Genomic DNA, 27,968 nt, shown 5'->3' on the forward strand with positions numbered 1-27,968 from the left:
AGGACTCTAGAAAAAATGTTTTTCCAAAGTGGTTCTCCCAACTGGGCCCCCTCCCACTGCCCCTTGGAGGCCATGGTGATGTGTGGCTAGTGGGAGATGGCTAGCAGTGGACATCCGCATGGGCCTTCACCAACCCTGGCTCACCCACCGGATCTCCTAGCTGCCTGGGATTTGAGGGAACTTTTGTATTTTTCGTTTTAGAAAGAAGATTGTAAGCCTCCTGAGGGCAGGGACAGTGACCTTTGCTTCCGTGTGTTCTCCTAAGTGCTTAGTTCAGAGCTCTCCGCACATACATAGTAGATGCTCAATAAACATCATTGATTGATCGAAGGAACTGTGAGAGTTTAAAGGCCAGGTCAATTTGGTTTGGGTCTCCGGGGCCACCAGAGGGGAGAAAGTGACCAGTGCAGCTGGCCCCTCTGCTCCTTGCCCTTGGGGTTTGGGGGCACCTGGACTAGGCAAACATCTGGCAGCGCTTGGCCCCACAAGTTCTGCCCACTGAATGGGCTGCTAAGAGAGGGATGACAAAGCCCAGGGCAGAACAGGGGAGTAGACAGCGTCCCTGCCCATCTCCCGATGGGTGTTCTGTGCCCAGACACTCAGGACGCCTCCCATGTTCACTGCTATGGCAGCCTTGGGAAGAATTGTACTTTCCAAGTGCTTAGTACAGTGCTCTGTACACAGTAAGCACTCAATTAATGACTGACTGACTGAATGAATGAAATACATGTGGAAAGGAGGGCAGTCCTCAGACCTGGGCAAGCTCCCTGCAGACCGGTGGCCTGAAAACCGTGGAAACTGTGGAAACCATGGAAACCATGAAGGAGACCGTGACCATCACAGTGACCATGACCATGACTGTGCTTAAAGGGTGAGCCCAAACGCAGGGCGGGAGGTCTCTTCCAACTTCCAGCTTTAGTTTCAAGAAACAGCGTGGCTTAGTGGATAGAACCCGGGCCTAAGAGTCAGAAGGACCTGGGTTCTAATACCCCTCCACCACTTTTTTTTTAATTTGATGGCACTTATAAAGGGCTTACTATGTGCAAAGCACTGTTCTAAGTTCTGAGGAGGTTACAAAGTGATCAGGTTGTCCCACGGGGGGCTCACAGTCTTAATCCCCATTTTACAGATGAGGTATTGAGGCACAGAGAAGTGAAGTGACTTGCCCACCGTCACACAGCTGACAATTGGCGGAGCTGGGGTTTGAACCCATGACCTCTGACTCCAAAGTCCGTGCTCTTTCCACTGAGCCATGCTGCTTCTCTAAGAAGCACTTGTCTGCTATGTGACCTTGGACAAGTCGCTTCACTTCTCTGGGCCTCAGTTACCTCATCTGTAAAAGGGGGATTAAGAGTGTGAGCCCCCTGTGGGACAAGTACTGTATCCAGCATAATAATAATACTAATTATTATGGTGTTGTTAAGTGCCAAGCACTGTTCTAAGTGTTGGAGTAGATGCAAGGTAATGAGGTTGAACACAGTCCCTGCCCCACCTGGGGCTCACACTCTGAATCTCCATTTTCCAGGTGAGGTAACTGAGGCACAGCAAAGTGAAGTGACTTGCCCAAGGTCTCACAGCAGACATGTGGCAGAGCTGGGATTAGGACCTATTTCATCTGATTCCCAGGCCCAGGCTCTTTCTACTAGACCATGCTGCTTCCTCTGATTACCCTGATTAACTTGTATCTACCCCAGCGCTTGGAGCAGTGCTTGGCACATAGTAAATGCTTAACAACTACCATAATAATAATTATTATTAGTTAGCGACAAGGCAGGGACATTGCTATCCTATTGCCTCTACCCAACAATGGGACCTAGGGCTTCCTCTGTGTTTCTCAGCCCTGAAGATGATAAAGGGAGGAGAGTCCCCTAAAATGCTCAGGTTTCAGAATTTAATCTGTCCCCACATCTCCTTTTCCTCCCTCTCCTTCTCCTCCCTTCTTTCCTTCCATCACTCCCTCGGTGGGGCCGAGCCCCCTGCCGCTTTAGCTCACCTGAACTTGACTCTGAACTCCCCCTGCCTCAGCTAGCCCCCCTGGGCCCCAAACAGTACTCCTAGGGTTCTCCAAATCAATCAGATAACCTAATTGGTCAACCAAACCAGACAAGTGGGGTGGTTTGCCTCCACGCTTCCAGAGCGAGCAGTAAATGATATTTCCTGGTGGTGCGGACGACGGGAGTGGGGGTGGGGGTGGTGAGAAAGAGACAGGGGCACCAAGGCCCTGCGGCACTTCTCAGAAGCTGGGGCACTGGAGAGCATCGCCCAGGGCTCCCTGCAAGCACTGCTAGGAATTGGGAATCTAGGAAGAGATGGGAGGAGAAATGGTGCCCAACAAGCCCACTGTGTGCTGCTTGGGTGAATGAGCTGGTTGTGAGAAGAACTGACCTCCTGCCTGGCTAATCCAGCCCAGCCTGGTTACAATGTGCAGTGCCAATGGGCTCCAGGAACGATCCAAAGAGATGACGCTTTGCAGTTTGCCCCCGATCTTCCGAACAGGTAATGTGGTTTGACTTGCCAAGAGCCATTCGGGTAGGTGTCCTTGGAGTAACCATGTCTGGTCTCCCAGCTCTGAATCCTCTTTCTCATCCAGACCATGGACTAGGGACAAGGTTGTGTGAGGAGGAACTCTCCTCCAATGCTGCCCCTCTTGCTCCAGGTTTGGGGCCCAGAAGGCCTAAAGAGATAGAAGGGGGGAAAGTGAAGTTTCTGCCAGCCATCCCCAACCTGTGTCTCTTCCAGCCAGCCCATGACCTGCACGTCCATTCCCCAACCATCTTCGTACACTCCCCACCAACCAGGCAGGCCAGTCGCAGGGTCAGAAGTGCTCCCCAGCGGATGTTGGGTTCTCCCCAGAGCAGGCAGCACCCCCTGCATCTGGGAAAACAACATTTCAGTGGTTTATTTTGGGCCCTGACCTTCATCATTTCCGGCTGCCTCCACCTCACACCCTCGTTCCCTCCTCTGGGAGGAAACCCCACATTTCAGCTGCTTGGTGGCTCTGAAGCGAGACTGCCTAACCAGCAGGCGGGCGAGCAGGCGGGGGTGGGGAAAGAGCAACACAAACAACCGCCAGCCCAGGCAGGGGCTTCCTGTCCCACCTGCTTCGAGGTGGCAAAGTGTAAAGTGGAAGCAGTGTGGTCTAGTGGAAAGAGCCCAGAACTGGTGGTCAGAGGACCTGGGTTCTAAGTCTGAATCTTCCACTTGACTGTTGTGTGTCCTTGGGCAAGTCACTTAACCCCTCTGGGACTCAGTTTCCTCAACTGTAAAATGAGGATTCCAGGCTCCCTCCTACTTAGACTGAAAACTCCATGTGGGACAGGGTCTGTGTCCAACATGATAACTTATACCTACTCCAACACTTAGAATAGTGCTTGAAACATCGTAAATAATAATAATAGTAGTAGTTCCACGGGGTGTTATTGTCTCCAGGACTGGGGTGGAGCCATCCCTCCTGCAGCTGCTCAGGGCAGAGGTCTGGGGGCCCTCTCCCACAGCCACAGGAGTGACCATAAATCAGTTTTTCCATCACTTGATCAATCAATCAATGGTATTTACTGAGCGCTTACTGTGTGAAGAGCACTGTACTAAGCGCTTTGGAGAGTACAATATAACAGAGTTGGTAGACACGTTCCTGCCCACAAAAAGCTTATGGTCCATCAGGCAGGGTTCCACGATGTGCCCTGGAGAGGAATCTGCTGGAGCATTAGGAAACATTCCTCCAACAACTCCCATCTCTCCTAGTATTTAGTCATTCAGTTGTATTTACTGAGCACTTATTGTGTGCAGAGCACTGTACTAAGTGCTTGGGAAAGTACAATACAACATTAAACAGACACATTCACTGCCCATAGCGAGATTACAGTCTAGAGGGGGGAGATGCTGTGCTGGAAGAATCGTGCATGTGTCCAGGTGTGTCAGGCCCACTAAGGCACATATATCTCAACGCGAGTTTTCCTAAATGTGAGGTTGTTCAAGAATTCCTTCCTTCCTTCATTCAATCTTATTTATTGAGCACTTACTGTGTGCAGAGCACTGTATTAAGCAATTGGGAGAGTACAATATAACAATAAACAGACACATTCTCTGCCCACAACGAGCTTATGGTTAAGGGGAAGACAAACATTAATATCAATAAATTACAGATCTGTGCCTAAGTGCTGTGGGGCTCAGAGGGGATGAATAAAGGGAGCAAGTAAGGGGCAGAAGGGAGTGGGAAAAGAGGAAAGGAGGGCTTAGGGAAGGCCTCTTGAAGGAGGCAACCTCTGTGTGATTGGAGAACGTGAGCGTGACAGGCAGGCAGCTGGAAAAGGGTCCAGGGCTCCATGTAGGGTGTAGAGAAACAGACAGGATCACTTCCATCTTGTAGCCCTTCAGGTGGCTTCAGGGTGACTGGCAGTGGCATCAACAGCAGCAGCTGCAGTGGTGGGAGGGCGAGGCTGAAGCAGAATGGACCCTGCCGTGATGGGGGTGGGGAGCGGGGAGCAGTCCTCCCTTCCCTCGCTTCCTGGGCTCCGAGTCCTCGGGCGGGTCTTGTGGAGAAATCCTGTGGCTAGTGAGGATCATCATAATAACGGTGTTTGTTAAGCGCTTACTATGTGTCAAGCGCTGTTCTAAGAGCTGGGGTAGATACAAGTTGGTCAGGTAAGACACAGTCCCTATGGGGTTCATAGTAATAGTAATAGTAATGATGGTATTTGTTAAGCGCTTACTATGTGCAAAGCACTGTTCTAAGTGCTGGGGGGGGATACAAGGTGATCAGGTTGTCCCACGTGGGGCTTACAGTTTTAATCCCCATTTTACAGATGGGGGAATTGAGGCCCAGAGAAGTTAAGTGACTTGTCCAAAGTCTCCCAGCTGACAAGTGGCAGAGCCAGGATTTGAACCCATGACCTCTGACTCCAAAGCCCAGGCTCTTTCCACTGAGCCACACTGCTTCTCTCTAGAGGAGAGGGACAATAGGTATTTAATCCCCATTTTACAGATGAGGAAATTAAGGCACGGATAAGTTAAGTCACTTGCCCAAAGTCATAAAGCAGTCAAGGGGTAGAGCTTGGATTCATAAGAATAATAACAATGAGCCCGACTTCTAGACTGTAAGCCCGTTGTTGGGTAGGGACCGTCTCTATATGTTGCCAACTTGTACTTCCCAAGCGCTTAGTACAGTGCTCGGCACATAGTAAGTGCTCAATAAATACGATTGAATAGATAATTATGGTACTTGTTAAGGGCTTACTATGTGCCTAACGCTATTCTCAGTGCTGGAATAGATACAGGTCAATCAGGTTGGACCCAGTCCTTGTCCAACAAGGGGTTCATACTTGTATCCCCATTTTACAGATGTGGTAACTAGGGCACAGATAAGTTAAATGACTTGCCCAAGGTCATAAAGCAGGCATATAATAGTAATTGTGGCATTCGTTAAGCATTTATTATGTGTCAGGCACTGTACTAAGTGCTGGGGTTGAAACATGCAAATTGGGCTAGACACAGTCCCTGTCCCACATGGGGCTCACAACCTTAATCCCCATTTTACAGATGAGGTAACTGAGGCCCAGAGAAGTCTCTAGAAAAGCAACGTGGCTCAATGGAAAGAGCACGGGCTGTGGAGTCAGAGGTCATGGGTTCAAATCCCAGCTCCCCCAATTGTCAGCTGTGGGACTTTGGGCAAGTCACTTAGCTTCTCTAAGAGAAGCAGCGTGGCTCAATAGAAAGAGCACGGGCTTAAGAGGCAGAGGTCATGGGTTCAAAACCCAGCTCCGCCAATTGTCAGCTGTGTGACTTTGGGCAAGTCACTTAACTTCTCTAGGCCTCAGTGACCTCATCTGTAAAATGGGGATGAAGACTGTGAGCCCCACGTGGGACAATCTGATCACCTTGTATCCTCTCCAGCGCTTAGAACAGTGCTTTGCACATAGTAAGCGCTTAAATCCCTCTTCTGTAAAATGGGGATTAAGACTGTGAGCCCCATCTGGGACAGGGACTGTCCAACCTGATTTGCTGGTAGCCACCACAGCACTTTGTATAACACCTGGTACATAGTAAGCGCTTAACAAATATTATTATTATTATTATTATTATTATTATTATTATTATTATTATTATCATTATTCCGCGGCAAATCACGGGTTTCTGCCAGCAAGTGGAGAGAGATGTGGTTGTCGTTAATCATTCTTCTGGGTCCCCCTGAATCTCCACCAGAGCTGTGTTGGGGAGTAAGCTGGCAACGTCAGCTTGGTCTAGTGGTTAGACCCTGGTGCTGGGAGTCAGAAGGATCTGGGTTCTAATCCCAGCTCTGCCGCTTGCCTGCTGTGTGACCTTGGGTGAGTCACTTCACTTCTCCGGGCCTCAGTTCCCTCTTCTGTAAAATGGGGATTAAGACTGTGAGCCCCATCTGGGACAGGGACTGTCCAACCTGATTTGCTGGTAGCCACCAGAGCACTTTGTACAACGTCTGGCACATAGTAAGCGCTTAACAAATCCCACAATAGAAGCAGCATGGCATAGTGGATGGAACACCACTTCCCAGACTGAGCCCCCTCCTTCCTCTCCCCCTCCTCCCCCTCCCCATCCCCTCCACCTTACCTCCTCCCCCTCCCCAAAGCACCTGTATAGATGTATATATGTTTGTACGTATTTATTACTCTATTTTATTTGTACATATTTATTCTATTTATTTTATTTAGTTAATATGTTCTGTTTTGTTGTCTGTCTCCCCCTTCTAGACTGTGAGCCCACTGTTGGGTATTGACCGTCTCTATAGGTTGCCAACTTGTACTTCCCAAGTGCTTAGTACAGTGCTCTGCACACAGTAAGCACTCAATAAATAACGATTGAATGATTGAATGAACAAATGCCATCATTATTATTATTATTCTCTGTGCCTCAGTTCCCTCATCTGTAAAATGGGGATTAAGACTGTGAGCCCCCCGTGGGACAACATGATCACCTTGTATCCTCCCCAGTGCTTAGAACAGTGCTTTGCACATAGTAAGTGCTTAACAAATGCCATCATTATTATTATTGTTATTATAAGTGACTTGCCCAAATTCACACAGCAGACAAATATGGTAGCCGGGATTAGAGCCCACTTCCTTCTGAATTCCAGGCTCATGCTCTATCCACTAAGCCATGCTAGAACCAAGGTTCTCTAACTCAGCGGCCCATGCTCTTTCCATTAGGCCACATGCTTCCCATAGAACAGCCTGACTCTCAGGCCCCCAGATTTCACCACTCTGTCTGGTAACAACGCAGAGAGAAAAGCTTGGGAGAGATTAGAAATGGAAATTTGACTTCAGGAAGAATGTTCTGACCGCTAGCTTCTGGCCAGCAAAGCCAAAGACAGTGGCTAAGCTTCCATCCCTAGATTTCTCTAATAACGGGAGAGACACTTGTGCTGGGTCAGAGGTCAACCCAACTGAGGTTGAGCCTCTGGAAGTCAGCTAGGCAGAGAGATTTTTCCAAACAAAAGGCACCCAATAAGCCCGAGGAGTTGCGTCTTTCATAAACAACGAGCCGGCATTCTCCATCCCAGTTGTTGCAATGTGTTATTTCAAACCTGGTCTATCAGCTTCCTCTGTGGTTTCTTATTTTCCCTACTGCAAGGGCTGGGGGGTGGGGGGGTAGGGGGGAGGGGGTCTAATCATGTAAACTCAGCTAAGGGTGACTTCCTGCTTTCTGTGCTTTGCACCTCTCGGGGAGCCAGAGACCTGAGACCCCGAGAGGACTAGGCATCAGGATTTGTCTCTCCCTTTCCGAGCCTGGCCTCTGGCCCCTGGAATGGGCGCCACTTCTCCAACGGCCTTCTCTCTCGGGATCTACCTCCTCTTGTCTAGTAAGTATGAAGGGGAGACTGGGCCAAAGGATCCCAAGGTGGGCAGGAGAGGGAGGGGGGTTCTCTAAGGAACTCACAACCAATCAGGAATCCTGAGATGTTCCCGCTTCTGCTCTCACCTCTCCTGGGGTCCGGCTTGGGAGTTGAAGTTGAGCCTCGTGTGGGTGAACCCTGCAGGCGCTGGACAGGGCCAGAGCCGGGGCGTTGATTAAGCCCTTACTATGTGTCAAGCACTGTTCTAAGAGCTGGGTAGATTCAAGTTGATCAGTTTAGACACGGTTCCTGTCCCACAAGGGGCTCGCAACCTAGAGGAAAAGGAGAGTAGGTATTTATTTAATCCCCTTTTCACAGATGAGGGAACTGTAAAAAGAGGCGACTTGGTTCCCATTTTGGCCAACACCCCAGCCCGCTATCTCTGGTCCCGGCAGGCGACACTTGAAAAGCACCATTTGAACTGAACCGGATTATGTCCCTTGGTCCGGAGATAGGGCTTTGCAGGGCTTCGCATTCCACATGCTCTGGGAGTGATTATAGTGATTCTCGTAATCTCGATGAATGCAGTAAGGATTTTGGGATTCCGTTCTACGCTTAGGTGGAAGGAAGGTTTGCCGGTTGGGGATGGAGGAGTTGGGGATGGGGAATACAGGATGGGTCTGCCCCTACAAGGTGGTCTTGAGCCGAGGGGAGCGGACAGGGGAGGGAGGCGCCCTCACAGGGACGACCACCCTCCTGATCTCCTGGACTGTTTCTATAGCTTGGGGACCAGGATTCCTGCATCCCATCCTGGTCTCCACCTCTGGGACATGTAGCAAAACAGGTCCAATTTCCCCAGGTCTCAGTTTATCCTTCCTGTCTAGTGGCCATATTCTTGAAGCTAAATCCCAAGCTGGCTCACTGCAGCTAGCTCATTGCCCCACAGAGAAAAGTAGCTGTCCTTTCCTCACTAAGAACTTCTCCAAAGGGCCTTTCCCAACTAAGCCCTCATTATTCCCACTCCCGCTCTCTTCAGAGTCCCCCTTGCACTTGGATTTGTAATAATAATAATAATGATGATGGCATTTGTTAAGCGCTTACTATGTGCAGAGCACTGTTCTCAGTGCTGAGCACTCTACAGTCTACCCCACCCGCAGCCCCAGGGGGTTTATGTAAATATCCATAATTTACATTAATGCCTATCTTCCCCTCTAGACTGTAAGTTCCTTGTGGGTAGAGAATGGGCCTACCAACTCTATTGTAATGCGTTCTTCTTAAACGCTTACCACAGCGTTCTGCCTGTAGTGATCATTCATTGAATAGCCTGGATTGATTACTGTGTGCTGAGCATCATACTAGGCACTTGGGAGAGTACAACAGAGTTGGTAGACATGACCCCCTACCCACAAGGAGTTTACAGTTTAGTGGAAGGAATGGTCCTAAAGACAAATAAACCTAGATGAGTGATATCAAACCCAAAACAAATGACTCTGTTGGACTGTAAGTTCTAGAGAAGCAGCATGGCTTAGTGGCAACAACATGGGCTTGGGAGTTAGAGGTCATGGATTCTAATCCCGTCTCCACAATTAATCAGCTGTGTGACTTTAGGCAAGTCACTTAACTTCTCTGTGCCTCAGTTACCTCATCTATAAAATGGGGATGGAGACTGTGAGCCCCATGTGGGACAACCTTATTACCTTGTATCTACCCCAGCGCTTGGAACAGTGCGTGACACATAGTAAGTACTTAACAAACACCACCATTATTACTATTATTACCAACTATGTGGATTTGTACTTTCCTCCATGCTTTGTACAGTACTCTGAACGCACAGTAAGTACTCAATAAATATCATGGATTGGTTGATGGATGGATTGGTTTTTTTTTCTTAATTGGCAGATTCTGGAGCTCTGAGGCCACCATGGATCCAACTGACCGGAGAGTGGGCTGGCTCCATCACCATCAGATGTCCAGCCAAGCAAAGCCTTGGGAGAAAGTTCCTGTGTCGGGAATCACACAAAGCAGACATGTGCAACACGGTGGTATCCAACACGCAGTACGTCGGAAAAGATTATAAGAACCGAGTCAAACTCACTGAGGTGCCCCAAGAGAAAATTTTCCTGGTGGAGTTGGGAGAGCTGACGCAGAGTGATACCGGACTCTATGCTTGTGGGACAGGCCTGGTCACTGATCGAGGGAAGACCCTGTGGGTCAATCTGAGGGTAATAAGAGGTAGGTTCTCCTGCTTGATGGCTCCAGGGAAGTAGGAGAGGTAGTAGGAGAGAGAGAGCTGGGTCTTGGCATCCCTAAAGATCATTGGAGGCAGTGGATTTCCCTCCTGATCTAGTTTCTTTATATCCAACAGAATCTGGAGTTTGAGAGAGAGCAGAGAATGAAAAATCATCAATTTAGAAAATGGCTCTTTCTCCTTCTCCTCCTCTTCCTCCTCTTCTCTTCATTCTTTTTTTCCTCCTCCACCTGCCCCTCCTTTTCTTCCTCTTCCTCCACCTCCTCTTCCTCCATCTCCTCTTCCTCCTCCCTGTCCTCTTCTCTTCATTCTTTTTCTCCTCCTCCACCTGCCCCTCCTCTTCTTCCTTTTCCTCCACCCCGTCTTCCTCCTCCCCTCCTCTTCTTCTTCCTCTTCTTCCCCCTTCTTTTTCTCCTCCTCTTCCCTCTCCACCTCCTCTTTCTCCTTTTCTTCCTCCTCCCTCTCTTTCTCTTTGTCCTCTTCTTTCTCTTTCCCTCCTACCTTGTCTTCTCCTCTCCTTCTCCTCCTGCTCTTGCTCCTTTTCCTCTTCCTTTCCTCCTACTCTTTCTCTTTCTTCTCTACTTCTCCCTCCTTCCTCAACCTCTTCCTCTTCTTTCTCCTCCTCTCCTGTTTCCCCCCATTGCTACGTCTCCTCCTCCTCTACACCATACAGTGAGAGGCCTATGGGCAGATTTGAACCTCCTCTCCTCTGCTTGTACCTGCCCACTCCAAGGAAAAGGGTTAATGAGCAGTAAGTAGCTGTGGGCAGCTATAGAAACCACAAACTGGGCATTCTCCCATCTCCCCATCTCCTACCCCCACCCGGGAAAATGAAATATTCCATCTATATCCAATTACAGCTCATCTACCCAGACATAAACAAGAAGCAAGATTACATCCAGTGCTTAGAACAGTGCTTTGCACATAGTAAGCGCTTAATAAATGCCATTATTATTATATCAGATTTCAGTGGGATCCAGGGCTGCCACTGAAGCTTGAAGGTAATGGGTTCAAGACAGAGGAACAGTAGCCTGTAATGGTCAGCAGATAGAATTCATTACCCCTAGAGAGTGTCCATGTTGAAAATAACAATAGGTTCAACAAGGGGTTGGGCTGAACCATATGCCAGAGGTACGTGATGGTTATCAGGGCGAGAAGTTAAGGATATCAGTTGGTCTAACTGTAACCATAGTGATGAATGTCATGGTGAGCTGCCAATCCACTGTTCCTCCAAAAATCCCTTGGTGCTACTATCAGAGACAGAACATTGTGTTGAATGGATTAATCCAGTAACGACATTGCTGGTGTCCTGATGGAATGGTTTTGTCAAAGCTACTAACCTTTCCTCTTTCTCCCTCTTCTTTCTTTTTGGTTCATTCATTCATTCATTCAATCATATTTATTGAGTGCTTACTGTGTGCAGAGCACTGTACTAAGCACTTGGGAAGTACAAGTTGGCAACATATAGAGATGGTCCCTACCCAACAACGGGCTCACAGTCTAGAAGGGGGAGACAGACAACAAAACAAAACATATTAACAAAATAAAATAAATAGAATAGTAAATACGTACAAGTAAAATAGAGTAATAAATCTGTACAAACATATATACAGGTGCTGTGGGGAGGGGAAGGAGGTAGGGTGGGGGGGATGGGGAGTGGGAGAGAAAGGAGGGGGCTCAGTCTGGGAAGGCCTCCTGGAGGAGGTGAGCTCAGCAGGGCTTTGAAGGGAGGAAGAGAGCTAGCTTGGTGGATGTGCAGAGGGAGGGCATTCCAGGCCAGGGGGAGGACGTGGGCCAGGGGTCAACAGTGGGACAGGCAAGAACGAGGCCCGGTGAGGAGGTTAGCGGCAGAGGAGCGGAGGGCGCGGGATGGGCTGTAGAAGGAAAGAAGGGAGGTGAGGTAAGAGGGGGCGAGGTGATGGAGGCGAGGTTTTGGTTGTCCACTGGAGCCCCCAAATCCTTATATCCTGCCTCACAGACAAGCCCCTTCCCTCAGGACAACAGCCTGAGACCCTTAGGCTCAACCTTGATGTTCTGGGATAAGAGTTAATGAGAAGCAGAGCAGTGTGGCCTAGTGGAAAGAGCAACGGCCTGGGAGTCAGAGGATCTAGGTTCTAATCTTGGCTCTGTCCCTTGTCTTCTCTGTGACCTTGACCAAATCACTTAACTTCTCTGGACCTTGGTTACCTCATCTGCGAAATGGAGATTGAGCTGTGTCCAACTTTCATTCCTTCAATCGTATTTATTGAGTGCTTACTGTGTGCAGAGCACTGTATTAAGCACTTGGGAGGGTACAATGCAACAATAAACAGTAACATTTCCTGCCCACAATGAGTTTACAGTCTAGAGTGGGGGAAACAGACATCAATTCGAATAAATAAAATAACAGATACGAACATAAGTACTGTGGGGCTGGGAGGGGGGAAGAAAAAAGGGAGCACATCAGGGTGACATAGAAGAGAGTGGGAGATGAGGAAACGTGGGGCTTAGTCTGGGGAGGCCTCTTGGAGGAGATGTGCCTTCAATAAGGCTTTGAAGGCGGGGAGAGTAATTGTCTCTCCGATTTAAGGAGGGAGGGTTTTCCAGGCCAGAGGCAGAAAGTGGATTAAGAGTCAGTGGCGAGACACCTTGCGGTCGAGGCACAATGAGAAGGTTAGCACGAGAGGAGCAAAGTGTGCGGGCTGGATTGTAGAAGGAGAGAAGAGAGGTGAGGTAGGAGGGGTAAGGTGGTGGAGTGCTTTAAAGCCAATAATAGTAATAATGGTATTTGTTAAGTGCTTACTTTGTGCCAGGCACTATACTAAGTGCTATGGTGGATACAAGCAAATCAGGTTGGACACAGTCCCTGTCCCCCGCGGGACTCACATCCTCAATCCCCATTTTACAGATGAAATAACAGGTCCAGAGAAGTGAAGTGACTTTCCCCAGGTCAAACAGCAGACAAGTGGCAGAGCTGGGATTAGAACCCATGACCTTCTGAATCCCAGGCCCGGGCTCTATCCAATATGCCATGGTGCTTCTCATGGTGAGGAATTTTTGTTTGATGCGGAGGATGGGTGACCACTGGAATTTTTTGGGGAGCAGGGTGACGTGTCCTGAATGTTTTTGTAGAAAAGTGATCTGGGTGGGAAAGTGAAGTATGGTCTGTAGTGGGGAGAGACAGAAGGCTGGGAGATCAGCAAGGAGGCCGATGCAGTAATCCAACTTGATTACCTTATGTCTGTTTCAGCTCTTAATACAGTGCCTGGCACATAATAACTGCTTAATAAATTCCATTAAAAAAAGGTTTTTCCAGGAGGGTCCGGTCTCTAGGGATATGCTTTCTCTGTTCCGTCCCACAGAGCACGATCCATTCAGAAAGAAGGTGCCAGTCCCTAAGTTCTTGAGAGGTAGCCAGCTGAGGACCATCCTTCCACCTCCTTGGCTCAGATGGTCAACAGACCCCTCCACTAGCCAGCTAAGGACCAGCCCTCCACCCCCTTGGCCAGCAGACACTTCCCCAGCAACTGCCAATAAACCAGGTGAGGATCCCTACCCTGGGAGGAAGAGCCCAAATCAAATCCTTAAAGGGGCCAGGACCCTGCCCAGAGGAAGCCTTAGGAGTCAAGTCCGAACCATTGATGGACCATTGATGGTGTCTGTGGCCACTCTGGAAGAGCCACCACTCCAAGGAACTTGCTGCTTGCCTAGGTCAACTTCTGGCCTTCTGGTTGGGCTCCAGAGGGATATAATAATAATGATGGTATTTGTTAAGTGCTTACTATGTGCCAAGTACCGTTCTAAGCGCAGGGAGAGATATAAAGTAATCAGGTTGTCCCACGTGGGGCTCACAATCTTACTCCCCATTTTACAGATGAGGTCACTGAGGCACAGAGAAGTGTAGTGACTTGCCCAAAGTCACACAGCTGACAAGTGGCGGAGCATGGATTAGAACCCATGACCTCTGACTCCTAATCCTGGGCTCTTTCCACTGAGCCATGCTGATATAACTCACCTCCCTCAACACTTTGGGAAGCGGCATAGCCTAGTGGCTAGAACACGGGTTTGGGAGTCAGAAGGACCTGGATTCTAATCTCGGTTCGGCCACTTGTCGACTGTGTGACTTTGCGCAAGTCACTTCCCTCTTCTGGGCCTCGGTCACCTCATCTGTAAAATGGGGGTTGAGACTCTGAGCCCATGTGGGACAGGGACTGTGTCCAACCCGATTTGTTTGAATCCACCCCAGAGCTCAGTACAGTGCCTGGCACATAATCAGTGCTTAACAAATACCACAATTATTATTACTATTATCATTTAGTTTCAGCCCCTCCAGAACCAGTCCGTTACCCTAGGGGACTCTATGAACCTGAGGGAGTGAGGACTCAACCAACCCTCCGCCTCCCTCTCCTGAGCCTGGTCAACTGGTCCTGCAGGGGGGAAGCCATTCCCCCAACTCTTGTTCTGAAGGCCACCCGGCCTCCTCTTCCTCTCAGCGGCCCCCAGAGCACTCAGGCCTCCACCTCTACACTGTGACCCAGTGGGGGCCTCTACTACCCCTCCCTAAATAACCAAATGGACCCCCCTGCAGGCAGCATCAGCTCCACACCCCTGAGTTCCATCTGTCCTCAGTCCCGCCAGGAGCTAACCTAGGGTCCTCACAATCCAGTGGTCAACAGGGGACAGGCTGAATCGGCTCCTTCCCCTGGCTGACTGATTCCCACTGGCTACAGAGAAGAACCCGTGGCTCAGTGGAAAGAGCAAGGGCTTGGGAGTCAGAGGTTCTCCCCATCCCCCCCACCCTACCTCCTTCCCCTCCTCACAGCACCTGTATGTATATATGCATATACAGATTTTTTACTCTATTTATTTTACTTGTACATATTTACTATTCTATTTATTTAGTTAATGATGATTTATTCTGATGACTTGAGACCTGTCCACATGTTTTGTTTTGTTGTCCGTTTCCCCCTTCTAGACTGCGAGCCCATTGTTGGGGAGGGACCATCTCTATATATTGCCAACTTGTACTTCCGAAGCGCTTAGTACAGTGTCCTGCACACAATAAGTGCTCAATAAATATGATTGAATGAATGAATGAATTAATTAATTAATTAATTAATTAATCCCGGCTCTGCCACTTGTCAGATGTGTGACTTTGGGTAAGTCACTTAACTGCTCTGTGCCTCAGTTACTCCATATGTAAAATGGTGATGAAGACTGTGAGCCCCATGTGGGACAACCTGATCACCTTGTATCCCCCCAGCTCTTAGAACAGTGCTTTGCACCTAGCAGGGGCTTAACAGATACTATTATTATTATTATTATTATTATTATTGTTATTGTTATTATTATTATTATTATTATAACACCTTGTGCCCTTTAAGCACTTGATATTCATCCCACACTCAGTCCCACAGCACTTTCATTCATTCATTCAATTGCATTCATTGAGTGCATATTGAGTGCAAAGCACTGTACTAAGCACTTGGGAGAATATAATATATAATAATAATAATGGTATTTGTTAAGCACTTTCTATGTGCCAAGCACTGTTCTAAGAGCTGGGGTAGATATAAGGTAATCAGGTTGGACACAGTCCCTGCCCCACATGGGACTTACAGTTTCAAGCCCCATTTTACAGATGATGCAACTGAGGCACAAAGAAGTTAAGTGACTTGACCAAGGTCATACAGCAGACTAGTGAGGAGCTGGGATTAGAACCCACAACCTCTGACCCCCAAGCCCATGCTCTTGCCGCTAGGCCATGCTGCACAAACAAACACATTCCTGCCCACAGTGAACTCACAGTCTCGAGGGGGAGGAAGACATTCATATTAATTAATTAATTAATAGATAAGTAAATGCATAAATTACAGATATATATAGATGGACTCATGGACTTATGGACACTTATGGACCTATGTATAGTTTATTTTAATGTCTGTCTCCCCTGTAAACTGAAAACTCCTTGTGGACAGGGAATGTTGTATTCTCCCAAGCATGTACTACAGTGCTCGGAACACAATAGGCACTCAATAAATATCATTAATTGATTAAATTGACTTTCCAACTACTCCCCACACCAGTCCTCCACATGTTCTTCAGGATTAAATTCCTAATCATAGATACCCACCCACTGGGGGAAAAGGGGTAGGTGGTCATCGCAGCAGTTTGAGTCTGACTCCCAGATACTCTCAACCGAGGGGTGAGGGGTAAGAGCTGAGCATTTCTGCAGGCTGCTCTCTGGAGCTCTGAGCAGCTGTTTTCCAGTTATTCCCCATGACTTTTCCTTGGCCATTCCTCCAGACTGTCCTCCAGCCGGCCCCTGAGCTGTCCCACCAGCCACTCTCCCGGCCATGCCCTTTCCTGTTCCCAGGGCCATTCCTCTAGTCTCTCCACAGCCATTCCCCAAGCTATCCCCCAAACAATCCCCCAGGCCATTCCCAGAGCTATTCCCCCAGCTGTATCCCAAGCAGTCCCCCCGAGACATTCCCTGAGCCATTCATTCATCCATTCATTCAATCTTATTTATTGAGCACTTACTGTGTGCACAGCACTGTACTAAGCTCTTGGAAAGTACAGTTTGGTAACAGATAGAGACAGTCCCTACCCAACAATGGGCTCACAGTCCAGAAGTGGGAGACAGACAACAAAACAAAACAAGTAGACAGGTGCTAATTCCATCAAAATAGATACATAGAATTATAGATATACACACATCATTAATACAATAGAGTTAAAAATATGTACAAATGTACACAAGTGCTGTGGGAAGGGGAAGGAGGTAGGGCAGAGAGGAAGTTGGGGTGATGGGGAGGGGAGGAAGAGCAGAGGAAAAAGGGAGGGCTCAGTCTGGTAAGGCCTTCTGGAGGAGGTGAGCTCTCAGTAGGGTTTTGAGGGGAGGAAGAGAGGTAGTTTGGCGGATGAGTGGAGGGAGGGCATTCCAGGCCAGAGGTAGTACGTGGGCCAGGGGTCGACAGCGGGACAGGCGAGAGCAAGGCCCAGTGAGGAGGTTAGCGCCAGAGTGAAGTGTATGGGCTGGGCTGGAGAAGGAGAGAAGGGAGGTGAGGTAGGAGGGGGCAAGGTGATGGAGAACTTTGAAGTCAAGCCATTCCCCAAGTCGGTCTTCCACTCATTCCTCCAGCAGTTCCTCCAGCTATTTCCCCAGCTATCCCCACAGCTGTTCCTCCAGCCATGCACCCAGCTATTCCCCCCAGCTAGTCTCACAGCAGTTCCCACAGCTGATCCCACAACTGTTTCCCAAGTCATTCCCCCAGCCATTATTCCAGCTATTCCCACATTCATTCCCCCGGTGGTTCACCAAGCCATTCTCCCAGCCATTTCTCCCGGCTGTTCCCCAGCTGTTCCCCTGGGACTTAGGCCAGGGCAGGCACTGGCATTTCCCAGTTAAAAGGATTACTCTCTGTTCCCTGCAGTCACCACAAAAGCCCAACGAACCACCGGTCAGAGGGCTCGGCGTGAACCTTCTACCCTCCAAGGCATCAGCCCATTTCCAACTCCCAGAACCTCGTCTGCTTCTGCCCAGCAACCCGCGCTCCATCCCTCGCCCCTGGCTTCCAGGACCAAGTCAAAGAATGCTCTCTCCAGACTCCGCACTGCCAGCTATGCTCAGCACATAAACCTGCATAGGTATAGGTGAGAAGAACTTCAGGGGGCTTCTCCCCATCTTGGGGACCTTCAGGAGACCCTCCCCATGCTGGGACCATGCTCAGGATAAATGGAAGAAAATCAGTGATGTCTGGCCGCCCCTTTCTGAATCCCAACTTCCCTTTCCTAAACCCTCCTTGACACCCTTAATCCTCCCACAATTTTGGCTTCTATAGGCAAGGAGACAAGGGATTTCCCACTGTCCTCATTCCCATCGTCCTGGCTTTCCTCCTGTTGATGATTCTGGTGATCATGTTGAAGAAGAAACTCCGAAGACAGAGAGGTGAGGGGTGAGGGGCATGGGGCGGAGGTGTGTATGATGGATGAAGTGGGTGGAAGAGAAGGGAGGAAGCTGCCTGGGGGACTCAGGCTTTGAAGGGGACTGAGTTCCCCTTGGGATCGCCAAACTGACATCAACTTCCACAACCAAAGTCTAGTTGGAGCAGGGTATCCTGGACTTGGGGAGAAAAAAGCTATGAACCCCAGCATTGGCCTGGCCAGAGGAGGGGAGGTGCACATAGTAAGCACTTAACAAATGACATCATCATCATCATCATTACTTACTCTATTGCATTCTCCCAAGTGCATAGCTCAGTGCTTTACAATCAATCAATCAGCTGTATTTATTGAACACTTACTGTGTGCGGAGCTTTGGACAATATAGCAGAACTGGTTGACGTTTCCTGCCTACAAGGAGCTTACTTGAGAGGGCAGAAAGACACTAATTTAAATTGTGTATGGACATAAGTGCTGTGGGACAGAGGGTGGAGTGAATTAAGGGGATGAATCCAAGTGGAAGGATGACGCAGAAGGAAGAGGAAGCAGTAAATACCCAGTAAGTCACACTGATGGATCCACTTGAGACCAAAATCTCATGGCCTCAATGGACTTGCTCTCAGGGAACACTCAGTCTCTATCCATAATAATCAATTGTGCTTCCTTCCGAGAAGCCCTGTCCAGCCGAGTCAGCCGACTGGCCGTCAGAATGAGCGAGCTGGACCCCTCGCGGCGGCCCATGTTTCAGAGACCTCACTCCCAGAGGCCCCTGGCCCAGAATAACATCTACAGTGCCTGCCCCCGCAGACCCCAGGGAGGGGCCAAGTACGGTGAGAGGGTCCAAGAGACAGTTCGGCGATCGGGGGTCAGGATAGGGGGCTGGACCAGCTCAGCGGCATTGAATAGGGCAGGGGGCTTCAACCGTCCCTCTCCCTAGGCTCAGAGTGGTTTGTCCACCTTGGCCAGACCAACTGTATCCTTCCCACCATCCCTCAGCTCCCTCTCCTCAGAAGAGCCTGGGATTTGAAGGGAATGTTTCCTGTTGAAGCTCTCAACACCCATTAACCTCCCTTCCCTTCTCTGCTCTGGATGAGCCTTCCCATAAGCCTCTTCCACCCCTTCTTCCCCTTCCCCTCTTAACCACATTGCCCAAGAGGGGAAAACCAGCTGGAATGGAACAAGAGGGAGAAAGGGGCAGAGGCACATCCCATCCCCCACTGAGTCATCAATTCTCCCCTCCTCTAGGTGAGAGATACCCATCCTCCACAGGCCCGGGAGCTCCAGCTGCTTCAGCACTGGCCCAGGTAGGTTCATCACCTTCTCAGGGGGGTACAGCAATGACTGGTGCTCCCCTGGTCTCCCATATCTCTGTGGTGACTGCTCCAGCTCCTCTATATATGCAGGGGCAGTGTGGCCTAGTAGAAAGAGCATGGCCTGGGAGCCAGAGGATCTGCATTCTAATCCCGGCTCTACCATGTGCCTGCTGTGTAATCTTGTATCACTAGGGATATGCTCTTTGATTTGCTTTATACATTCATATTTGCCTCCCTGGGCTGGGGCCCCAGGCAATGGCCTGACACAGAAACCACAGGGCAGGTAACTTTCAAAAATCATTTAGTCACAAAAATGATCTTTGTCATCCCAAATTCAAATTTCCCTGTCCCAAGATTTTCCCAAAGCCTTTTCTCCCTTCCATTCCTAATCCTCTCCTCCTGCTGCTTCTCTCGCTAGGTTCAGAGGTGAGGAAGGTTGGCCTGAAGCCAACACATTCAGAATCTCCCACAGATAATACTGATAATAATAAAAATGACAATAGTAATTGGGGTACTTGTCAAATGTTTACTATGTGCCAGGCACTGTACTAAGCAGTGTGGCCTACTGAATAGAACATGGGTTTGGGAGTCGGAAGTACCTGGGTTCTAATCCCGGCTCCAGCACTTGTCTACTGTGTGACCTTGGGCGAATTGCTCAATTTCTCTGGGCCTCAGTTACCTCATCTGGAAAATGGGGATTAAGATTGTGAGCTCCAATGTGTCCAACCTGATAACCTTGTATCTGCCCCAGTGCTTAGAACAGGCTTTGGAACATAGTAAGAGCTTAACAAATGCCATCATTATTTATTATTATTTTTTACTAAGCACTGGTGTAGATAACAAGATAATCAGGTAAGACACAGTCCCTGTCCCACATGGGGCTCACAGTCTAAGTAAGAGGGAGAACAGGCATTTAAACTCCATTCTACAGATGAGGAAATTGAGGCATAGAATTAACAAACTTGCTCCAGAAGCAGCGAAACTTAGCGAATAGAGCACGGGCCCCGGTGTTAGAGCCTCAGTTACTTCATCTGTAAAATGGGGATTAAGATTGTGAGCCCAATGTGGGACAGGGACTGTGTCCATCCTTATTAGCTTGTATCTACCCCAGCACTTAGAACAGTGCTTGACACATAGTAAGCACTCAACAAATGTCATTATTATTGTTATTTCTCTAAAGGTCACACAGAATCCCTAGAAGGGAGGAGAAGGGGGAGACAGAGGATGGAACACTCTTTTTGGTCATCTGTATCTCCTGCTAGATCGTGAGCTTCTTGTGAACAGAGATTGTTTTACTCTCCAAGGGTTTAGTACAGTGTTCTGCACACAGCAAACACTCAATGAATGCCATTATATTCATTTTTTGTGCTATTTATTAAGCACTTACTATGTGTCACGCTCTGTACTAAGTGCTGGAGTAGATATAAGGTTGGCTATAGTCCAGGTTCCACCAGGGACTCACAGTCTTAATCCCCATTTTACAGATGAGGTAACTAAGGCACAGAGAAGCTAAGCGACCTGCCTAAGGTCAAATAGCAGACAAGTGGCAGAGCTGGGATTAGAACCCAATTGATTGACTCATTAGCTCCATTTCCTGATCTCCCTTAAGTCTTGGCAAAAATGAGTATGTGCTTATCTTTCGGCCTAAAAATACATTTGTAAATGAGGTTTGCAAATGGAATATTTACCTCTCCTGTGTTTATGTAACATGCATCTTAAATCCTAATCTATTGTTATGACCTAAAGCAATAATATCTTGATTGAAAGATGGAACATTATTGTAATACATGGCTGTGGAGTAATAAGTAGTTCTAATGATCACTCATTTTAAGTAATTTTGAATTCCGTAAACTCAAGTTGAAGTTTAAAGGACATGGAGTTAATCAATCAATCAATCATTGGTATTTATTATGTGCTTACTATGCATACTATTCTATTTATTTTTTAATGATGTGCATGCAGCTTTAATTCTATTTGTTCTGATGACTTTGACACCTATCTACATGCTTTGTTTGTTGTCTGTCTCCCCCTTCTAGACTGTGAGCCCGTTGTTGGGTAGGGACCATCTTTATATGTTACCAACTTGTACTTCCCAAGCGCTTAGTACAGTGCTCTGCACACAGTAAGCACTCAATAAATACAATGGAATGAATGAATGCAGAACTCTACACTAAGCACTTGGGAACGTACCATAAAACAGAGTTGGTAGATGCCATCCCTGCCCATGAGGAGCTTACAGTCAATAGAGGGAGATCGACAGTGACATAGATTAGGGATAGGGGAAATAGCAGAGCATAAGAATGTTTAGACAAGTATGGTGGCTGTCTAAATACTCCCTCCACCACTTCTCTCCCTCAACCCTCTGTGAGGGTACAATGACAGAATCATTATTTGCACCAGCGTGGTGACTGTGAGCATCCTCAGCTCCCCTGAAAGTCTTCTCCAGGTCTCTGCTGAAAGGAGAAGCAGTGTGGCGTAGTGTCTAGAGCCCGGGCCTGGGAATCAGAAGATCATGGGTTCTAATCTCGGCTCTGCCCCTTGTCTGCTGGGTGACCTTCGGCAAGTCACTTCACTTCTCTGTGCCTCAGTGATCTCATCTGTGAAATGTGGTTCGGGACTGTGAGCCCCACATGGGACAGAGACTGTGACCAACCCGATTTGCTTGAAACTACCTCAGCTCTTAGTACAGTGCCTGGCACATAGTAAGCGGTTAACAAATGCCACAATTATTATTTTTATTATTCTCTGTGCCTCAGTTACCTCATCTGTAAAATGGGGATTGAGACTGTGAACCCCTCATGGGGCAGGGACTCTGTCCAACTCGATTTCCATGTATCCACTCCAGTGCTTAGTACAGTGCCTGGCACATAGCAAGTCCTTTACAAATACCATTATCATTATTATTATGATAAAAATGACCTCACCCGCCCCCACCGCCCGAGATCGGCGACAGGGTCCCCGCATCTCCTGTCAGTCTACGACTTGGCACGGGAAGTGGAGCTTGAGTCACCTGAACTCCAGGTCCCTCCCTATCAGCTGGGTGTTTGGAGAATGCATCATATCTCCTGCCTTGGCAAGGAATTCCTCCTCGGGCCCAGGCTTCTCCCCACCTTGGCTTTGGGGCTTGCCAGCCCAGCTCTGGGGAAGGCGGCCCTCTACTTCACCCATTTCTCCTGCCCCCACTGGGTCCAGACGGTGTCCAGTGAGGGGTTGCTGAGGCGGAAGTTCCAGTCAAGCTACCAGATGAGGATCAGGGAAGGGAGAGTCAATGAAAACCATAATATATGGTTGCCCTTTTCTCCTCTGCATCAGTCAGAAACTCCTCACCCTCAGCTTTGAAGCACTCAATCACGTTACCCCCGCCACCTCACCTCGCTGCTCTCCTTCCGCTACCCAGCCCCTATACTTCACTCCTCTCATGCCAACCTACTCACTGTACCTCAGGCTTGTCCATCTTGCTGCCTTCTCGCTCACGTTCTGCCTCTGGCCTGGAGCACCCTCCTTCTTCATATCTGTCACACAATTACTCTCCCCACCTTCAAAGCCTTCTCCCACTCTCTTCTGCATCGCCTTAGCACTTGGATTTCCTCTCTTTATTCCTCCCTCCATCATTCCCACAGCACTTATGTACGTATCCATAATTCATTTATTAATATTGATGTCTGTCTCCCCCTCTAGGCTGCAAGCTCATCGTGAGCAGGGATCGTGTCCACTAACTCTGCTATAGCGTCGTACTCTCCCTAGCTTTTAGTACAGTTCTCTGCGGACAGTAAGCGCTCAATAAATATGACTGACTGATTGATCGATCCCAGGGGGCTCCCAAAATAGATAAAAGGAAGCCCAGGATCAATCAAAGTGATTGACAGAGCAGCTGTCCTCCCACCTCAAGGTTGGGAGACCCCCAGGGAGTTTTCCTTTGGCAGCCATCTAGGAATCTCTGGTGCCTAGATCTAGCACCTGCCTGGATCTTTAAACATTTTCCTTGCTCCTCTCCAGACCTCCCACTCCTCCTGTACTGATTTTGACTCTCCCATCTATCCCAGCAGTATCTCAGAAGGAGATCTCTATCTCCTCTCAAAAATCGACCCCTTCCACTGGTGCATCCCACCCCATCCCTTCACACCTAATCACAAAAGACTTACTGTTGTCTTTAAAACATGTAATCAACTCTCCCCTTCCTATCTTACCACACTGATCTACTACAGCCCGGCACGCACACTTCACTCCTCTAACACCCTGTGCCTTGATCTCGTCTCTCTAGCCTTCGGCCCCTCTCCCACATCCTCTCTCCAGCCTGGAATTCCCTCCCCCTTCAACAGACAATCACTCTCCCCACCTTCAAAACCGGTCACCTCTCCTCCAAGAGGCCTTCCCTGATTAAGCCCTCATTTCCCATATTCCTTCTCCTTTTTGCATTACCTGTTTACTTGTATCTCTACCATTTAAGCTCCTGGTATTACAGTCCACCCCCAGCCCTACGGAACTTATGTGGCGTAATGGATAAAGCACAGGCCTGGGATTCAGAAGGTTGTGGGTTCTAATCTCGGCTCCGCCACTTGTCTGCTCTGTGCCTTGGGCAAGTCACTTCACTTTTCTGTGCCTCAGTTACCTCATCTGTAAAATGGAGATTTAGATGGTGACCCCATGTGGAACAGGGACTGTGTTCAACCCGATTTCCTTCTCTCCACCCCAGTGCTTCGTATAGCAACTGGCACACAGTAAGCACTTAACAAATACCACAATTATTATTATTATAGATCAGTAATTTATTTAGTGTCTTTAGTGCCTCCCCCTCTAGACTGTAAACTCCTTTTTTGTGGTATTTCTTAAGCACTTATTATGTGTCAAGCACTGTTTTAAGCATTGGGATAGATACAAATTAAGCAGATTAGTCAAATTAATCACAGTCCCTTTCTCACATGGGGCTCACAGTCGGAGGGTGGACAGGTTTCTGAATCCCCATTTTACAACTGAGGAAACTGAAGCCCAGAAAATTTAGGTGACTTGTCCAAGGTCACACAGCTGGCAAGTGGCAGAGTTGGGATTAGAACCCATGTTCCCTGACTCCCGGGCCCATCCCCCTTTTTTTAACGGTATTTGTTAAGCGCTTGTTATTTGGCAGGCACTGTTCTGAGCTGTGGGGTAAATACAAGGTAATCAGGTTGGACACAGTCCATGTCCCCCATAGTGCTCACCATCTTAATCCTCATTTTCCAGATGAGGAAACTAAGTCCCAGAGGAGTTAAGTGACTTGCCCAAGGTCACACAGAAGATAAGTGGCAGAGCAGGGATTCGAACCCAGGTCCTTCTGACTCCCAAGTCGGTGATCTATCCTCTAGACCATGCTGCTTGTGGACAGGGAACATGCCTACCAACTCTGTTGGGCTGTACTCTTCCAGATGCTTAGTACAGTGCTCTGTCCACAATAAGCATTCAATAGATACCCATGATTAATTGATTGATGGATCTAGCACCCCAACAAGAGTGCCCCCAACCTGGGAGTTTGAACAGAAACTCTCTGCAACATCTCTGCTGGGGTGGAGAGATGCCGCAGCCTTGTAGAGATTTGCAACAGGGGCACCATCTCCCCTCAGCAAATTGTTTTCTTTTTCCTCCTCATCCATCTCTTTTCTCTACTTTCCTGATTTACTTCCCTAACCCAAGGCTGTTTTCCTTGTTTGGTTCAATCCCATGATATTGCCTAGAAGGCCAGGATCGATGAACAAGCTGAAGTCTGCCGAGTCTAGCTTATTCACTCCTCCGATGGTGTGTGCGGAGCATTGTGCTAAGCAGTTGAACCAAGTCTTTCAAAGGCCTACAGTTTTGGTCGATCTGATCTCACCCTACTACACCATCCCTAGGTAGGGAAACCCAAATAAGTTCAGGAGGCTGCTCAGTGCCTCGTGAAAATGGTAGCTCTCCTCTGCTGTGGGGGATAATAAGAGTCCTACATTTTTTTAATGGTATTTGTTAAGCACTTACTATGTGCCAGACACTCTACTAGGCTAGTCAGGTTGGACACAGTCCATGTCCCACATGGGGCTCACACTCTTAATCCCCATTTTACGGATGAGGTAACTGAGGCACAGAGAAGTGAAGTGATTTGCCCAGGGTCACACAGCAGACAAATGGTGAAGCTGGGATTAGAACCCAGGTCCTTCTGACTCCTGGGCTCGTGCTCTATCTATTAGACCATGCTATTTCTCATAGATGCATAGATTTGGAGAAGCAGCATGGCTCAGTGGAAAGAGCACAGACTTGGGAGTCAGAGGTCATGGGTTCAAATCCCAGCTCTGCTGCTTGTTAGCTGTGTGACTTTGGGCAAGTCACATAACTTCTCCGTGCCTCAGTTACCTCATCTGTAGAATGGGGATTAAAATTGTGAGCCCCACATGGGACAACCTGATCACTTGTATTCTCCCCAGCACTGAGCACAGTGCATTGCACATAGTAAGCACTTAACAAACACCAAAATTATTATTATTATTATTATTTGTATGGATTCACTTTTGAGCCAGAGTTTCAGTGGACCCTTGCTTGATCCATACTAGCCAGAGTTGGGAATACCACCTCTGCCAGCACTTAGAACAGTGCATTGCACATAGTAAGCACTTAACAAACACCATAATAATAATAATAATGATAATAATAATTATTATTATTTGTATGTATTCGCTTTTGAGCCAGGGGTTCAGTAGACCCTTGCTTGATCCATACTAGCCAGAGTTGGGAATACCACCAGGCTGTGTATGACAAAGGAACGTTTAGTAGGCAAGAAAAATAATTTAACAGCAACACCAGTGGGTGTCACGGCAACCCAGAGCACCAGGAGATTTTTTAAATGAATTTTCAGACCACTTAAATCAACCCCAGGCTGACTTCCCAATTTTGGAGTCATCAGCTCCAATCCAGGGATGCCATCTTTGGGCTTTCCTAGGTGCCGAAGACTCTGTGCCACCAGCTCCCCCCGAACACTCACTGGGAATACCCGGATGATTCAGGCGACTCTGATTCAGACGACTACGTCAACATTCCTGTTCTGGCCACACCTCTGCACTGCTCCCCCGGCCCAGACCTTCCTTCTAAGGATTATCAGTGCTGGTGATGACAAGATCCGGTCCTGGATGGCGTCCTGGCGTCTTGGATGGGATCATTCTCCCCAGTGACTTCCACTGTTGGATCTCTGCCCTCTTCGGCTGCTATGTAACACGCAGGCTACCCGGTCAGTTGAGAAAAAGTTACCATTCCCCCCGGCCTTGCCTGCCATCTTCCCTTCCTTCTCTTCTTAATTCCCTTGAATATGTGTCAGATGTGACTGTGGACATTTCCTGTTGGGCATAGGACATTGCTCAACTTATCAGTACTCCAGAGAGCTGCTTATTCCAGGGAAGACTGTGCTGGGAGGGACGGATTCACGGCATCTGTCTTTGGAATAACACCCACACTTGGCTAGGCCAAGCACAGGGAGATACCTGTGGGAGATATATATCCAGCCGATATTCTGTCTAAGTCTCTGAATGTCCACCCTAGTTGGATCTAAATCCACCTCAGGACTCTGAAGTAGCTGTGCCTGCTTCAAGTGGGATCCTGGAAGCCAGAGACTCTTTCTTGCTCTTAGGAAGGGCTACCCCCCGAGAGTAGCTCTATTCCCTGCCTCTCTGACCTACTCTGCCAAAACGTCAGAAGCAGTGTGGCCTAGTAGAAAGAGCAAGAGGCCAAAAATCAAGAAACCTGGGTTCTAGTCCGAGCTCCTCCACCTGCCTGTTGGGGCCCTTAGGTCAGTCACTTAACTTCTCTGGGCCTCAGTTTTCTCATCTGTAAAATGGGATTACATATACCTGTTCTCCCTCCCTCTTAGACTGTGAGCCCCGTGTGGGATAGGGAATACCTTGTAACTGTCCCAGCGCTTAGCACAGTTCTTAGCATGTAGTAAGCACTTAATAAATACCGTTATTATTCCAGCACTTAGCACAGCTCTTGGCACAAAGTATGTGGTTAATAAATGTCATCATTATTATTATTATTATTATTATTACAAGTCTCTATCCTTTTAGGAACACAAGTGGAAAAGAAGACAAGTGATAACCACAGGTTAATCATTAGTCTTTATTAGGAAAGGACATCAAAACAATTTACTTTTAGTACCAAAAAACTGTTACCCAGGTTCAGTTTGCCTCTGAATAGCCCTTTCCAATTTTTAGTGATATTTCTGCTGAGCAGTAATTTATCCAAAGAAAAGGATTTTTAACATTCCTCACCCCCTTCCTTGCACCTCTCACTCTCCCCACGTGCCCCACACTCTCTGTATAAATAAAGTATAAATTACACACAAAACAGTTATTAAATAGGTTTGGAATAAATACACTCAGTATACACAACTCATTTTGTTAAAAATCCATAAATTGTAAACTGTGGGTGCCTGGTTTGACTGCTGATGGAAATGAGCTCTCAGGCCTGATTTCAGAAAGAACAGTGACTTTTCTGGTTGCTACAGCTTATCACTTTCTTCTGTTTTCACCATCATTATCAGTGGTATTCATTGAGCATCACTGTGTGCAGAGCACTGTACTAAGCACTTAGAGAACAACGGTTGAACAATGACATTTACATCTTCATTTCCCAACCCCTCCCCTGCAGACCGAGGGTGCTGCTGCATCATGTAGAGGCTGTGAAATGTCTT

The 27,968-nt window shown here is 48.2% G+C and overlaps 1 protein-coding gene across 1 annotated transcript; it reads left to right on the top strand.

Annotated features, from left to right (window-relative positions):
• Window positions 1-7,702: 7,702 nt before the first annotated feature.
• LOC119930828 (fas apoptotic inhibitory molecule 3-like) lies at window positions 7,703-26,971 on the top strand. Its single transcript, XM_038749527.1, has 8 exons — window positions 7,703-7,831; window positions 9,704-10,036; window positions 13,394-13,573; window positions 17,468-17,687; window positions 17,876-17,982; window positions 18,650-18,805; window positions 19,221-19,279; window positions 26,226-26,971. Exons 1-8 carry the CDS (start codon window positions 7,777-7,779, stop codon window positions 26,391-26,393), a joined length of 1,278 nt encoding a protein of 425 aa, XP_038605455.1. The 5' UTR covers window positions 7,703-7,776; the 3' UTR covers window positions 26,394-26,971.
• The last annotated feature ends 997 nt before the right edge of the window (window positions 26,972-27,968 follow it).

This window comes from Tachyglossus aculeatus, chromosome 7 (assembly GCF_015852505.1).
Source record: "Tachyglossus aculeatus isolate mTacAcu1 chromosome 7, mTacAcu1.pri, whole genome shotgun sequence".
Classification (NCBI taxonomy): domain Eukaryota; kingdom Metazoa; phylum Chordata; class Mammalia; order Monotremata; family Tachyglossidae; genus Tachyglossus; species Tachyglossus aculeatus.

What these genes read in the sequence shown, in the direction of transcription:
- LOC119930828 (XM_038749527.1), top strand. Translation starts at nt 7,777, where the DNA reads ATGGGCGCCACTTCTCCAACGGCCTTCTCTCTCGGGATCTACCTCCTC. An exon ending in AGCAACTGCCAATAAACCAG is followed by an intron (nt 13,574 to 17,467) that starts GTGAGGATCCCT and finishes TGTTCCCTGCAG; the next exon opens with TCACCACAAAAGCCCAACGA. An exon ending in ATAAACCTGCATAGGTATAG is followed by an intron (nt 17,688 to 17,875) that starts GTGAGAAGAACT and finishes TGGCTTCTATAG; the next exon opens with GCAAGGAGACAAGGGATTTC.